The sequence below is a fragment of the Eleutherodactylus coqui genome, chromosome 7 (genome assembly GCF_035609145.1).
Source record: "Eleutherodactylus coqui strain aEleCoq1 chromosome 7, aEleCoq1.hap1, whole genome shotgun sequence".
NCBI lineage: Eukaryota > Metazoa > Chordata > Amphibia > Anura > Eleutherodactylidae > Eleutherodactylus > Eleutherodactylus coqui.
In genome coordinates, this window is record NC_089843.1 from 213494884 (window position 1) to 213510774 (window position 15891).

Below are 15891 nucleotides of genomic sequence, written 5' to 3' on the forward strand. Positions count from 1 at the left end.
TTGGCTTGCCAACAAAAACCTAAACTTTTAGACTTCGCATAATGATCAGAAATATCCGGCATCACATTACCTACTTCTAACATCAGAATGAAGCCTGAGAGTTAAACCACATCACACTGGATTAGACACTGATAACTGTGTAGCAAATGAAGCAATTTCTGTTACATTGTATCCAACGTAACCCTACACTGCCTTATCATAGTCCGGGTGTGGAAGCTTTTGCTATAAAGGTGTTTTTTTTCTGGCAAACTGCACCATTTCAAAAGGCTCTGTTCATATATGATGAGTTTGGGTGCACTGACACCCGCAGCATATTCTGTGCTGCCGATTTTGACGTGGATCCGCAGCAGATTTCGCCCTTGAAGGGTGAATCAATGCTATGGATCAGTCAAAATCCGTACCAATGGTATGGACCTTGACACAAATTTTCCAGCAGATTTGGTGTGGAGAATGCACACCAAATCTGCTGTGTGTGAATGCACCCCAAAATACTTTTTTAAAATCCAATCTTCCAGGCTCCCTAGCTGTTCTGAAGGGGGTCCAGTGACTTTAGCAGTGACTGGCAGCTTCCCATAGGCTCATACACTACAGACCTTAAAAACAGAGGAGGAGCAGGAGCATTACAGATATAAGCTATAGCGAGTGTGCTGTATGCAGAGAGTGTGCTGCTTCTTAAGTGTGTGACTTGGGAAAAGTCACTTGTATTTCTTTACTGCCCATTTATTTTAATTGTCACTTGCATATAATACTTTCATCCAACCTATCTGTACGATCCTCATTTAGAATGACGAGGAGTGACCTAATAACCATGTATAAATATATCAGGGGACAATACAGAGATCTCTCACATCATCTAGTTATACCCAGAACTGTAACAAGTCCCCCCCCTATATCTAGAGGAAAGAAAGTTTCTACACCAACATAGAAGAGGGTTCTTTACTGTAAGAGCAGTAAGACTGTGGAACTCTCTGCCTGACAACATGGAGAAGGTGAACTCACTAAAAGAGGAGCCTGGACACTTTTCTTGAGCGTAAAAAGTGAAGTCACTTAGTAAGTTGTTGAGTAATCAGCAGAGAGCAGTCCGTTGTCAGCATACTCCCGCTGGGGACCACAGTGTTCCTACAGTATCCTGTGCAGACGTAAAAATTAAGCATCTCTTGTGCAAGTAACTCCTTCTAAACAAGATGTGAGTGTGATACACTAAGGATTTTGGTAGATGGTAAATTTGCACACTTATGAAACAAACTAGAAAGGCAAAAGGGTATAACAATGTCATGACATACATTATATAGCATTTCTCCCCAAATACAATGGTTATATATGCACCCTTCATTTCCGTCCAGGTTGTCACTCAGTTTGCCTATGCTCTTGAAAAAGCAGCGACTTCCTTATTGCTGCATATCTGGACAGACAAGTCATTTAGGGGTCTTTCAAAAGTTGTACAGAACTCCCTTGAGAGTTGTAAAGGTAGAACTATTGGTTGTGGTCTGGTTTATAAGGGTATTACAGCTGAAGGCTGAACAGTGGACTTACCAGGGACTCAAGTTAAATGGGGCACTAACTTTTTATACAACTTCATCTGATCTACTAGTTTGTGTTAGTCTCATAATTTCTGTAATGTACTTGAATTAAACATTTTGTTGCTTTACCACTGTAAATCACATCTGAAGTGGCTACAACTAGTGGTTTCCCATCCAGCTTCTCTGAAATCCACTCTCTGTTATTAGGTAGAAAGCTTCCATAGTAACAAGGACACAGGGACACTTCCGTAGCAACAGGGGGAGGGAAAAGCTTCCCAGACAGCTCCCATACACTCACAGGCTGCAGGCTGACAGATCTGCAGACACTGTAATAACGATCTTTGCAGTCTCTGGCTGTCTGCGCACACTCTATACTAAGTTTACTAACCATTTGGCCAGAATGTCCCCAAATGCCTGATCATCCTTGGGAGGCATAGGGGTGGGTATTTGAATACTACCTCCCTGCTGATTGGACCAGAGACTGTGCAGTGCAGCACATAAAGTAAGGGGCAAGGAAGTGCAAGACAGTGTACTACTGGCAGAATGTTAGGCTTGCTACACTCCTCCTCCTTGAAAGTATACTAGAAACAGTAGAGCAACAGAAAAATCTGAAAGATCTCCTATTTCTGTGTCTTTATTTTCACTAGCAGATGATTTTATTCTCTGTGCGATTACTGATATATGTCGTGCTAGTGTTTTCTGCCCAGTTATGTGCAGAATTTGGTGCCAGCTAATTCTAGGCTAGTACCTTACTATCAAGCTTCTTCATTGTGACCAGGTCCAGAGATTTTAATGAATGGCCGGTGGGGGCAATGAAGTATAGGCAGGCATGAATCCTTGTGTCGTGGTAGTTGAAAAGCGATCTTTTGATTTTCAGTTCTTCTTGTAGGTAGGCCTCAAACTGTGCATCAATGTACTCCACAATTGGCCGGTAGCTGAAATGAAACAAATGACAGAATATTTAATTCGTTTTGTTGCTTCCCTTTTTCACAAGATTGCAGGAACACAAATAAAACCCTGAGAAACAGAGAAAATTCCCTGCACAGTCACTACCATCACACAGATTATGTAATAGAACTTTATATTACCCTGAAGACACTTCAGCTAAGCAATGGGCATCTTTTATGGTATTCCACATCACCCAAGAATGGTAGGAGTGTGATGAAGTGAGGCTTAACCCCATTGAAATAATATGCAGGGATTGGGGCGTTTACCCCATTTTACTCTTCTTTGGCTCACAAACATTGGGAATTTAAGCAAAGTTGTCAACACTCTTCTCTAGAGTTACATAATTGAGGAAACCTATTAGATGCTTCCTGAGAAACAAGAGAAAAGGTCTAAAAATAACGGACTCTTTTTTTTCTTTTTCTGTTAGGTGAATGAGAAGAAATCTCAGCAACACTGTAAAAAGTTTACATTTGCACAAGCACTTTAGCATCTGTTGGGGTGAAACATTAAATAAGTTCTCTCCCATCCCGTCCCATACTATTAGTTCGGTGCCAGCCTCAATTATTACCAGTGCCCACCAGCAGCACTTACAGTTGACAAGCAGAGGAGAGGATGTTGCTTAAGGAAAGGGAAAATATTATGGGTTTGTCTTACCCCTATTATGGCCGCCTGCACACGCCCGGTTCGGATTCCGCATGCCGGATCCCACAGTGGGAGCCTGACCCTGGGTCCGGCCGGTCACACCCGCATACCTGTCCGTATTCTTCTCACCTGTACTACGGATGTGTCGGCCAGCACACGTGCAGTATAGATAATACCGCACCATCGCTAGGCGGTGACGCAGATCCTGCGACCTTTCCGCAATGATGATTGAGGAAGGGCTGCGGGTCGGACGACTTCCATTGACCTCAACGGAAATAGTCTGCACGGAAACCTTCAAATAGGCCATGCTGCAACTTTTTCCCCGCGAGCGGAAAATTACAATTGATTTCCACTCATGGGTAGGAAAAAAATGGCTGTGCCATAGCATGCTACGGGCGGTATTTGCTGCAGAAGCTGGAGCCGGACGCCCGCTCTGGATTCTACAATACAAATCCGGCCGCGTGCAGACAGCCTAATTCAGAGGAAGGTGAAAAACACATAAGGCACGAACCAATCTACCCTGAAAGGAGTAAAAGACCCATGTGGTGAACAAACTGGATCACAATTGACATGGCATTGATGTGTGCTAGTCACTCGCTGCCGGCAGTGTATCCTTACATGTGCTGTGGCCTCCCTGCTTTACTGCAAGTTGCAACTCAGCTGACCTAGTAATGGCTCTTCTGTTGCCCCCTGTGGAGGCATCACGTTGCCACAGCAAGTGGTGCTTCCATCTGACATCACTTAAGTGGCTTCATTAAAAAAGACGTTGACCGTGTCCATTACCTTGGCCTTGTTTCTCCTCATTGTGACCGTGACCTTCACCTTATTCTCCTGCCTCACCCATATAATAGTTTCACCGGTACTAGCAGATCTACTCCTAGCTCTGGCCCATGGATCTGTTCCTTACTGCCTCCCCATTTTATACTCTGGCCTGTCGCATTAGGACCTTTCTCGTGGCTCCGGTCCTAACTACAGCACTACTCCCTCCAACTGTGGACCATGACCCGGGAATCCGATCAGGAAAGTCCATATCTCCTTACAGGGAAGGTTGGGCGATTACTGAGACACCGCACCCCAACCTAACCAGTGCCAAATCTCCAATAACAGAAGTAACAATGTGCTTTGTAAAAGGACATCTTCAAGGAACATGGAGATCCTAGAAGCACTTTTACAAACTACGGATCATTTAAAAAACTGATGTATAGATGCAACTTAAAAGGCAGTCTGTCAGCTTGAATACGCTGCCCCGACTGCAGGCATCATGTTATAGAGCAGGAGGACCCGAGCGGATTAATGTATAGTTTTAGGGGAAAAGATCAGTAGAACTTGTATTTTATTCATTTAAACCTTTGCTCCTTCTGAGCTGAAAAGTCCAGTGGGCGGAGCTATCAGTGATTGACAGCTGCATGTACAGTCATACACAGATAGCTGTCAATCACTAATAGCTCCGCCCATTGGAATGTTCAGCTCAGAATGTGCAGAGATATAAATGGATAGAATACAGGTTCTACTAAATCCTTCCCCATAAATTATATATCAATCTGCTCTGTAATATGATGCCTGCAGTTTGCACAGCATGATCGAGCTGACAGACTCTTTTTAAGCCCTTTAAGGACCAGGGCCCCAAGGAATTTAACTATGTGGTGGTTTTAGGGCCTAAATTTTTTTTTCAGGTACCAAATTTTTTTCCCTCCATTTTCTAGTTTTATTATGGGTAAAAACCTAAAAAAATAAAAACAAGATTTTTTTTTTAAACTTAGAATTTTTACAATTAGTGAATTTACGTGGAAATAAAATATAGGAATAGGTTCCTCATTTTGTTTCAGAAGTTTTGATATATAATTTGCATAGCCTCAGATTACAGGGCGTATATGCTGACAGTTTTGGTTAGCGTTGGTGGTGGGGCATTTTCTTATATATATATATTTATTTTTTTTTTTTTCATTGTGTATCGTGTAAAACCTCTGGCGGTCATTCACACTGTCTTTTTCATTTATTTCATTATTTTATTTCACACTTTTCCACTGTAGCAAGGGCATCCATAGGGGTCCCAGACACAGGTAAAAATATCCCCCTGTACTGACTGTAATCATTAACAGTACTGATCGAGGTCTACTAAGACCCTCCAGCTCTGCCTTGGCAGGGGGAACCCTTCGGTCACGTGATCACTTCCGCTTTCTCTCTTCGTACATAGCACTCATTGAGTGATATGTAGCCTGTAAAGGAGAAGGCTGGAGAGGTTAAAAACGGTTTCTTCCTTCTCCTCCAGGTCCTCAGTTGTGACTACCAGCCAAGGAGCTGATCTGTTCCTGCTACATTGCAGGAGCTGAAATCCTGCGCTGTATTTTTGATATCAGTCGGGATTAGGGCGCAAGAGCAAGTGCCGTAAATTTACTGTGCTTGGTCCTTAAGGGGTTAACACATCACTTTGGCAGACTCGGGGTTTTCTACTGGAAAGATCACCACAGCCAAATTTAACAATACCTGTAAAAAAAATCCACAATCATGTTGCAGAGCTTTGAAATATTCATCTTTTCCTGTCCAGACTTCCTTATGGAGTCTGTATTTCAACACTTAGGCTCCCATGAGAGTGGACACCGGAGGAACCGGCTATGGATTGATACGACCTTGTGTGATCATTTTCCTCTTACATGCAGGCAGCAGTGATGAAATAGATCATAGAAGATCCAAGAATCATGAAAACCTAAATAAAGTACAATATGATATTCCTATTCCTTGATATCGCATTGGGATATAAATTATTAGAGGCCAATAGACCAGCGATAATGATAGGAAGACATTCAATCTAGTAGTACAATGAAATCTAATAATGGACCTAAATCTCTGCTAACTTGCAGAACACCAAGTCTGGGGCTACATGGCGTTTAGTAACAGGTGGATCACAGGTTTACTGCAATGTTAATTGTTAAGAAAATTGTAGATCAATGTATCAGTTAATTATTCTATATTGCATTGTAGACTAGAAATATATAGCATGATACTAGTATAAGTAGTGAAGAGGTTAAACGAAACCCTTCTATAGGCCTGCATGTCTTCTGAGGTAGACAGATAAGAGATAAGACAGTCTACTAGACCACCCATGTGCACAGGAAACAGGATAGACTAAAAGACCCCCTCCCTTGCATTCCTTTTCCCTGAACTCATAACGGTTTTATTGTATGTAATAGATACACCTTAGGAGGTGTAACTTATGTTAATCATTTTTGTTTTAGCCTATTATGTATTCTTATTAATCTTGGAGGTATGTACTTTTGCTGTGATGTCATTTATGGTACATAAGCTTCAAACACCTTAGAATAAATTAGAAATCATCTGATACCACACAAGCTGGTGTGATTTGTATTTCTCCTGGGCCCAGACCTCTGCACGATCTGTCATCGTCTTCTCTTTGATAAACACATAAATTCTCCTTACATTAATGTCCTCACACTATTAGAATAAGCTGCTGTGTGTACATTGAGAGTAATACTCCTTCTGGCTATTAAATGACTTCAATCCTGCATTTATCATGTTTTTCCCCCTCAGCAAGCTGTATCTTTAATTTTCAGTTTTCAATGAGCTGGATGGGTCCAGGCTAGATTTACGATAGCTCACATAGACTGCACAAGGAGAAAATAGAAGATTCTGCTCCCTGTCTACAGCACACATATAGAAACAACATCAGCATGGAAGACATTCTACAGACGTACCGAGCAGTGCACAAATGATTCAAGTACCTAGAACACCGTAAACGTAACAGGGACAGTGGCACATCTGTGTCTGTTTATCAAGGGATGCCCCTACAGCAGCTTCCTCCTCCCTCACCTTGACGCGTGATCACGACACAGTCAACATGCAACCGCAACCCCATCAAAAAAGGGCAGTGCACTGTGCTGGTGAGCAGTAATTGAGGTGTGACTGTCCTATTATAGGGCACTGTAGTGTTCGCTATGTAACTGGGTACAATGGCTTTTGTGCTCAGTTTCTCTGATTACCTTTCTCATTTCCATAGTTTGATAGGTTTATGTAAATGGAGAAAAAAAAAGATGGAGCAATGCCTCTACAGCCCCACCTATTGGAAGGCAGCATTCCTGCACGTCAATGCCAGACCTTCTAACAATTGTTAAATTGCTGCCTTCCAGTAGGTGGTGCTGTAGAGGAATTGTTCCATCTTGTCATTTGCATATTTCCCAGAGGAGCATGCATGGCCTTTTAAGTCTCCTCACACCCAGGTGCTCTCCCTAAGGAGAAACGATACCTATCCCAACCCTTGTAGATTTACTGACAGGATGACCTTGCTGTATTAGGTCTTACAACTGCACAGTAGGTACTGTGATCGGGCTGAAATCCGCTTTGCTTTTTTTTTGCCTATCGGCAGTTTTTTTACGCATGTCCACAGCACGCTTCCTGTGTATTTACGCATGCTCATGCATCTCAATGGGCTATTATGGTGTGTAATAGGCACCAATATAGCACATGATTTTTTAATTTTTTTTATCAATGGGACCGATTCGCTGCGTATTTACGCTCATGTGAATGAGGCCTTGCTCTGTATATAGCAGATGTATCTTTGGGCATACTGACAGGAGGATGTGAGCCTAGTAGAACAGCTTTTGGCACAAATACCAGTCAACCTCCAGCAATGCCAGTGCCAGGAGCAAGCATTATCCTTGTTTAATTAATTTTGTTTTGAGCCAGTTTCACATGAAAACATCCAATTAAAGCCGACTTTGTAGGAAACAGAGGAAATGCGGAGTCTTGAGGAAGTGACAACCGCACGTACGTAAGGACATACACCGACGAGACTATTCTTTTGTACCCGTGAGCTGAAGACCCCTCTAGTAAAGGCTGATGAACTGACAGTGTCTGCCACGGTGACCCCATAATACAATCGTGTTCTTCATGCCCCTACACTGATCTTTGGGCCTGGCAGGTAATCAAGTTAAATCGCCCTGTCAGTACTTCCCAAATCTGATTTTTGTCAAAAATCAGCCCGTCCTCCAGAGCAGCGCTCCACATCACATGCAGGAGAGGGTGCGCCAAGAAGAACCGCGGACTTGTGAAACTTCTTGAATAGGCAAAGTTACAGAGCAAAGGAGTATTCCCTACAGCTGCTGGTTCATCTTCACAGTTGATGACAAGTCCAACGTGGCAGTGAACGGGTGAGGCCCGGTTTAGCGCTTCCATCATAAATGCTGGGAAAAAAGTATTGCAGCGCGCTGCGCTATTTTTTTTTTCTTGTAAAATGACGAAAACCGTGAAAAACAAACAGCCTGAACCCTCTTTAGTAAACAGATTAAGTCAAGCGCTACTAGTTTCTGCCATTTAACAGGATTTATCCATGCCATTTTTTATCGCTCTGGTCCATGAGGATACAGGAATAAACATTTTTAAAGGGAAATTAAAAAAACAAACAAAAAAAACAGTTAGGCCTCATGTCCACGAGAACAGATCCGCAGCCGTTCACCCACACGCATGATCCGCGCCCTATAGGGATGCATTGGGCACCCACAGGTAATTAAATACCTGCGGATGTCATTTTCCCTTGAGGTGCGGATTGCGTGTGCGGGAAAACACCCGCAGCGTGCTCCATTTCAGTGCGGGGCTCCCGCAGGCTTCTATTGAAGCCTATTGAAGCCGGCGCCATGCCGAAGAAAGAAGATCTGGACAGGTAAGTAAATTCTTCTTTTTAGGCCTTATGTCCGCAGGAGAGGAGGGACCCGCTGTGTGATTCTGCATGAATAATCCGCAGTGGGCCCGATTTTCCCCCTGGACAGGAGGCTGCATCCGCAGCAGGCATCTGCGCGGATTTCTGCTGTGGATGCACTGTAATTGTCTTTTTTTTTTCATGCGGGAGATCAATCGAGATAGGTCTTCTATGAGCTCCCGTACGCGTGATCTGCACTAAAACGGAGCATGTTGCATTTTTTTCATGTGCGTGAAATCCGCAAATCACTTAAAATACCAATTGCGGCTATTTAATGAACTGCGGATGGTCAATGCTTTTCTATGGGGTGCAGATTTGCGTTTTTTATTCATGCGTGGATTTGCTAAATGTAATTTCCCTGTGGACATGAGGCCTTAGTCCGGGGTATCTGATCCGACAGCAGCGAGTCCCACCTTTTACATAAATCCGATGGTGAACGGGCCGTCCTCACCAATTACTTGGTAAGCCAGACAGGTGTGCAGTATTACGGATGAGGATCCCGGCATGACCATGGGTCTACTGAACCGACTTCACAGCATTAGAGATGAGCGAACGTACTCGGTAAGGGCGATTTCGCAATCGAGCACCGCGATTTTCGAGTACTTCACTACTCGGGTGAAAAGTACTTGGGTGCGCCGGGGGGCAGAGGGTGGCGCGGCGGAGCGGGGGGTAGCAGCGGGGAACAGGGGGGAGCCCTCTCTCTCTCCCTCTTCTCCCCACTCCCCTCTGCAACCCCCCGCTCACCCACAGCGCACCCGAGTACTTTTCATCTGAGTAGTGAAGTACTCGAAAATCGCGGTGCTCGATTGCGAAATCGCCCTTACCGAGTACGTTCGCTGATCTCTAATCAGCATCACTAGGACTCAAGTCTACAGATCTGCTGTCAGACCAGAACAATCATCTCACGCATCTGCGATACAATAGTGTAAAGGAGTTTCAGATCAGGGTAACTAGCAGCGTAGGTTCCTGAAATCCACATGTGGTTTGGAAATCCTGTATAGGTGAGTTACAAAAGTTGGACCTGTAGTTTGGGGTGATCTTATTACATGCATGTAGAAGACACTACAGAAGTGTGTAGGTGTACAAAAATATATATAGAGAGCAGATTGTATTTTAATATTAAAGACCCTGTCCCCATCTTTTTGCACCCTCTCTGAGGGCAGCACGAGGTAGTGCCCGTCACACTGATATGCCTGCTGTGTTGATCTGTGCAGAAGTTTTGCAGAAACTTGTCTTGTATCAGTAGCAACACATGCAAAGTGCACTACTTTAAGTAGTCCTGGATATTCATGAACACCAGGACAGCCACACCCACCCCGCCCACCAGCCAATGATTGACAGCTGTGTGCCTACTACTGTGCATAGAGAGAGAGCTGCCAATCATTGGCTGGTGGGTGTGGCTAGACTACAGCTCATGAATATGCAGGCCTATTTCTGTGTCTCACTGCTACTAATTAAATGCAAGTTTGTCCAAAACTACTGCACAGATACTTACAGCAGACATATTACTGAAATCCGTGTGACAGGCACTACCTTATTAGTACCCATTAGTATTATTTACTATTAGGAAAATACTGAAAATACAGCCAATGAGAGCAAATACAGAGGTAAATGCATTAAATCGCGCAGATTTTGGTGCAGAATTCTACAGCTGTGTCTTGCGTCAGAATTTCGTCCCATGTGAATCGTCCCTCAGGGTAGCACAACGCATTCACCAAGTGACGGAGATGTGGCTTTTAGGCAAACCACATGGCCATTAACTACGCAGTTGGTAAGAACAGAAATCATCAGTGAACTGCAGCTAGCCAGAGCTCCCTGCCTCAGCCTCGTGGCGGATGTTTAGTGGGACCGTACCCTAACAAGCCGTGTAAGTGAGTGTTTGAGCACACGTGAGAAGCTTGTACGCAGAATGTTGTATCAGATTCCAGGGTGCATTCAGAGGAGGGAAAGGAGGTGTCAAAAATCACATCCAAACCTCCAACTGGAAAACTCCATGTGCCTCAGCCAATCGGAGGCGGCGCTCGATGAACCAACACAGCCATTCATTGAATAGCTGTGATTGGTTCATTAAGCGCCGGCTCTGATAGGCTGAGCTACGGTGCTCGTGATCCAATCAAAGCAATCTCTTGCTGGAGGCGGGGTATCCAAGCCCTGTTACCAGGAAGAGAATGCTCTCTCAGCGCCAAGGATTACACAGAAGATTGCCGGAGTGCGGGAGACCAGCGTGATAGACCTGGACGCCGCTTGCTAGGTGAGTATTAAAAGGGGTTGTCCCGCAGAAGCAAGTGCAGTTAAGCACTTCTGTATGGCCATATTAATGCACTTTGTAATATACATCGTGCATTAAATATTGGCCATACAGAAGTTATACACTTACCCCATCCGATGCTGGCATCCCCGTCTCCATGGCGACGACTGAAGCGCTTGTGCAGATAAGAATCCTCTTCTGTAAGCTCCGGGCTCACGAGCTGCGTCCTGGCTCCTCCCCCTTCTCAGCGTCATCACGTAGCTCCGCCCCCCGTCACGTGGTGCCGATCAGCCACTGAGGTGGCTGTAATCGGCAGTGGAGCTCAGACTGGGGAAAGAACATCCACAGTGCACCATGGGACAAGACCCGCAGTGCACCATGGGAGAAGACCAGCGGTGCACCATGGGAATTGACGGCGGCCATCTTGGAAGAAGATTTTTATAACTTCATGAAACCGCTTCAAGGTGAGTAGAAACGCTCTTAAAAAACGATTTACAGGGGTAGTTTGTAATGCTTGCTTAACATGGGGGACTGGGGTGTGAAAAACTTTTCGTTTTGGCCGCGGGACAACCCCTTTAAGACACTCCCTGCAAAAAAGACAATCTGCCTCTTTTGGGGCAAAAAATAATATAAGACAGTGTCTTATTTTGGGGGAAACACAGTGGTAAAGGATGATATACAACAAAGCTCACGTATTGCACTATTACACACCAATAACTGTGTAAGACGAAATTACCCACCGTGCCGATATACTTCACTATCAGTTACGTATAGCAACATACAGATACAATTGTGTCACCTATATGCACTACCTGTATGGCGTCTGCATGTATACATACCTGTCATCTTTGTTGATCTGATCCCCAAACCCCACAGTATCGACTATGGTTAGTTTCAGACGCACGTTGCTTTCCTGCAGTTCGTAGCTTCTGGCTTTTAACCGCACTCCGGGCTCGCTGTGGGAAACGGGTTCACTTTCAAACTTTGTGTTAAATATAGTGTCCATTAAGGTCGACTTCCCGATGCCCGTCTCACCTGAAATTAAACACAAATATCGCGCACGCTGTTATTACCCAATGGCGTCGGACGTGGAACCAGCAAGATGTCCCGCAGCAAAGTTAGAATTCTAAGTTTGTTTTTCTAATAGGAACATAGCCGGTTAAAGGGGTTGTCTCACGCCGAAACGGCGCGAGACAAACCCGATGCAGGGGTTAAAAAAGAAAACCAGATAGTGCTTACCTGAATCCCCGCGCTCCGGTGACTTCTTACTTACCTGGTGAAGATGGCCGCCGGGATCTTCACCCTCGGTGGACCGCAGGGCTTCTGTGCGGTCCATTGCCGATTCCAGCCTCCTGATTGGCTGGAATCGGCACGTGACGGGGCGGAGCTACAAGGAGCCGCTCTCCAGCACGAGCGGCCCCATTCAGCAAAGAAGAAGACCGGACTGCGCAAGCGCGTCTAATCCGGCGATTAGACGCTGAAAATTAGACGGCACCATGGAGACGGGGACGCCAGCAACGGAACAGGTAAGTGAATAACTTCTGTATGGCTCATATTTAATGCACAATGTACATTACAAAGTGCATTAATATGGCCATACAGAAGTGTATACCCCCACTTGCTTTCGCGGGACAACCCTTTTAATAGACCAAGATAAAAGGGGTGGCGCACTTATTAACCCTTTAAATGCCACTGTCAATTCTGACAGCGGCATTTACATCCCCCGACCGATGTTTGGGGGTCCTGTACGGCCCTCCATGGTGAGATCAGGGAAGCTGTGTGGGGGTGTCATGGCAGCCGGGGGCCCTCTGAAAGGCCCCATGGCTCTCTTGGCAGACTGCCCATCAAGCTGTCCCCGTGGGGTGGCTTGATAGGCTGCCTGTCAGAATGTATTATGACGTAATGCTGTGGCCTTACATCATACGGCACAAGTGATCAAAGCATGGCTGGTTGTGGTTCCCCCTGGGGATTAAAAGAAAATGTAAAAATAAAAACAATAAAGATTTACTAATCATAAAAAAAAAAAAACTTTTGCCATATTTGCAATAAAAGAATCTAAATAATAAAGCAAAAATATGTATTTGGTATCGCTACGTCCGTAAAAGTCCGATCTATCAAGGTAATGCATTATTTACCGCGCACGGTGAACGTGGTCCGACAAAAAAAAAAAAAAAAAGAACGCCAGAAGTGCACTTTTTTGGTCACCCTATCTCCAAGAAAAAAATGTAATAAAAAGCGATCAAAAAGTCGTTTGTATTCAAAAATGGTACCAAGGGAAACAATAGGAGGTCTCGCACACAATGAGCCCTCACACAACTATGTCCACTGAAAAATAAAAAAGTTATCGTGCGCAGAAAATGGAGGCAGAAAATTTTAAAAAATTAAATCTCTAAAAAAAAAAATACATGTAGCACAGCAAAAAAAACCCCAAAAAACCTATACAAGTTTGGTATCGTAGTAATCGTACCGACCCATAGAATAAATTTATGATGCCATTCTTGTTGCTGTTTGTGCGCCGTAGAAACAAGACGCACTGAAAGATGGCGGAATGTCGTTTTTTTCCCCATTTCTCTTGACTTAAAAAAAAATTGTAAGTTTTTCTGTACATTATATGGTAATTTAAATAGCACCAATGAAAAATACAACTCGTCCCGCAAAAAACAACAAGCCCTCATGCAGCGACGTCGATGGATAAATAAAGGAGTTATGGTTTTTTAAAAGGGAAAAGGAAAAAACGAAAATGGAAAAAAAAGCAAAAAAGCTCCGTCACAATATTTTTTAGAAGCAGTGAAACAAAAGAAGAAAAAAAAGTCTACATTTATTATATATATCATGCTGATCAGTGAAATATACTTGACATTTTTACCGCACCATCAACACCGGAAAAGCAATGGTGCAACTTTCCCCATTTAACCCTTTTTTTAATCATTTTATGTTTTACACACTGAACACAACACTTTATATGGCGCATTAAGTGGCACCATTAGAAAATACAACTCGGCCCACAAAAAATAAACTTTTGGCCAACTTTGTCGACAGAAAAATAAATCTACGGCTCTTGGAAGGTGAGGAAAGGGGGGGGGGGAAAATGGCAAAACGACAAGTCTCACATTTTTAATGGGTCGTTGAAGAGGATCGGTATCGGTTTATGGAGACTGCCATAGATTTATGAGGATGTTTACGCCTTAAGATTAAAAAGCATATACATCATTAATAAAAAGAACCCATCACATCTGAGAGGTAAGCAGGCAGTAAAGATGTCCCATAAACGCATTTAAAGGGGTTGTATCACGCCGAGACGTTTTTTTTTTTTTTTCAATAGGCGCGAGACAAACACAAGGGATGGGTTAAAAAAAAACCAAAAAACGTTTAGTACTTACCCGAATCCCCGCTCTGTGTCGACTTCTTACTTACCTTACCAAGATGGCCGCCGGGATCTTCACCCACGATGCACCGCGGGTCTTCTCCCATGGTGCACCGTGGGCTCTGTGTGGTCCATTGCCGATTCCAGCCTCCTGATTGGCTGGAATCGGCACACGTGACGGGGCGGAGCTACGAGGACCAGCTCTCCGGCACGAGCGGCCCCATTCACCAGGGAGAAGACCAGACTGCGCAAGCGCGTCTAATCCGGCGATTAGACGCTGAAATTAGACGGCACCATGGAGACGAGGACGCTAGCAACGCAGCAGGTAAGTGAATAACTTCTGTATGGCTCCTAATTAATGCACGATGTACATTACAAAGTGCATTAATATGGCCATACAGAAGTGTATAACCCCACTTGATTTCATGAGACAACCCCTTTAAAGAGCGTCACCATTCTGGTTGCATAGTGCAAACGTATGAATGAATCATCTCCAACCACGTCGCCATTGGAACTTTACACCTCTGCCCATCAGTTCGCAGGTTATACCCATTAGGCCTCATGCACACAGCAGGTCTGGATTCCAACTATGGAACCCCGCACGGAATCCGGCCCTGACCACGGCAGGTGAGCCCGCGTACCTGTGTGCAGGAGGCGGCCGCGCCTACCTCTCTTCTTCCGGCTTCTTTGCACTGCGGATGGTCCACATGGCTCGCCGTCGGACATGCGCAGTACAGGGTTTTTAAAAAACAACTCCTACTTTTCCCACGGAATCTGCGGACCATCCGCGATGTCAATTGCGGACGGCCTGCGGGTCGGACGGCCTCTATATTAGCCGGTCAGGCACTTTTATGCCGCAGGAACACACCCATCTGAACTGATGCATTGCAAACCAGTGCATCAGATTGGCAGTGTAGATCGGCCGGCCGTGAAAGCACGCAGATACACGCTCATGTGAATGACGCCTTCAGCAGTGTTAAATGTTGCTGGCAGACAATTATTCCCATAATCCTTACTCACACTATGCAGCCTCCACCAAGCTGAACACGCGTGCGTATGGATGGATTCTGGGCTTCTAGCCGTCGGCTTTCGTATGTCTATGGCCTTACAAGGTTCCATCGGTCAGGGGTTTGAACCACTCGGCTTCTGGTGCCAGCTGGTCCAAAAACTACCCAGAGCAGGGCAAGAGGTGAAGTAAATACAAATGTGGTGGGAAAGCTGTCAGCCAAGCAGGGGTCAAAAGGGCAGCTCAGTGCTAATGATTAAAATCCCATGCACTTCATATTGTCGATTTTTGGTCAGCCGTGTCACGGCCACAGCGTGACCAAAAATCGGGTGCACATGAGCACAGGATGACTAACAAATCACCAAATACCATAGCAATACATCCGCCAGTACCTACCTGACATCGCAGCATGGCATTGACTTAATTAGCCATATTCAGGAAAAGCGCAGTTGAGAT

At 44.7% G+C, this 15891-nt stretch overlaps 1 protein-coding gene across 3 annotated transcripts in view; it reads right to left on the reverse strand.

The window, feature by feature from the left end:
• SEPTIN11 (septin 11) overlaps positions 1–15891 on the reverse strand; it is a 109838-nt gene that overhangs the window by 43760 nt on the left and 50187 nt on the right. For all 3 annotated transcript variants that reach the window (XR_010785858.1, XM_066574340.1, XM_066574339.1), the window contains exons 3-4: positions 11905–12100; positions 2269–2455 (exon numbers count right to left, since the gene is read on the reverse strand). Coding sequence is in view for 2 of the 3 variants with exons in the window: in XM_066574340.1 (XP_066430437.1) it covers positions 2269–2455; positions 11905–12100 (383 nt within the window). In the remaining variant the exon portion in view is untranslated. The remainder of the gene's footprint in view (positions 1–2268; positions 2456–11904; positions 12101–15891) is intronic.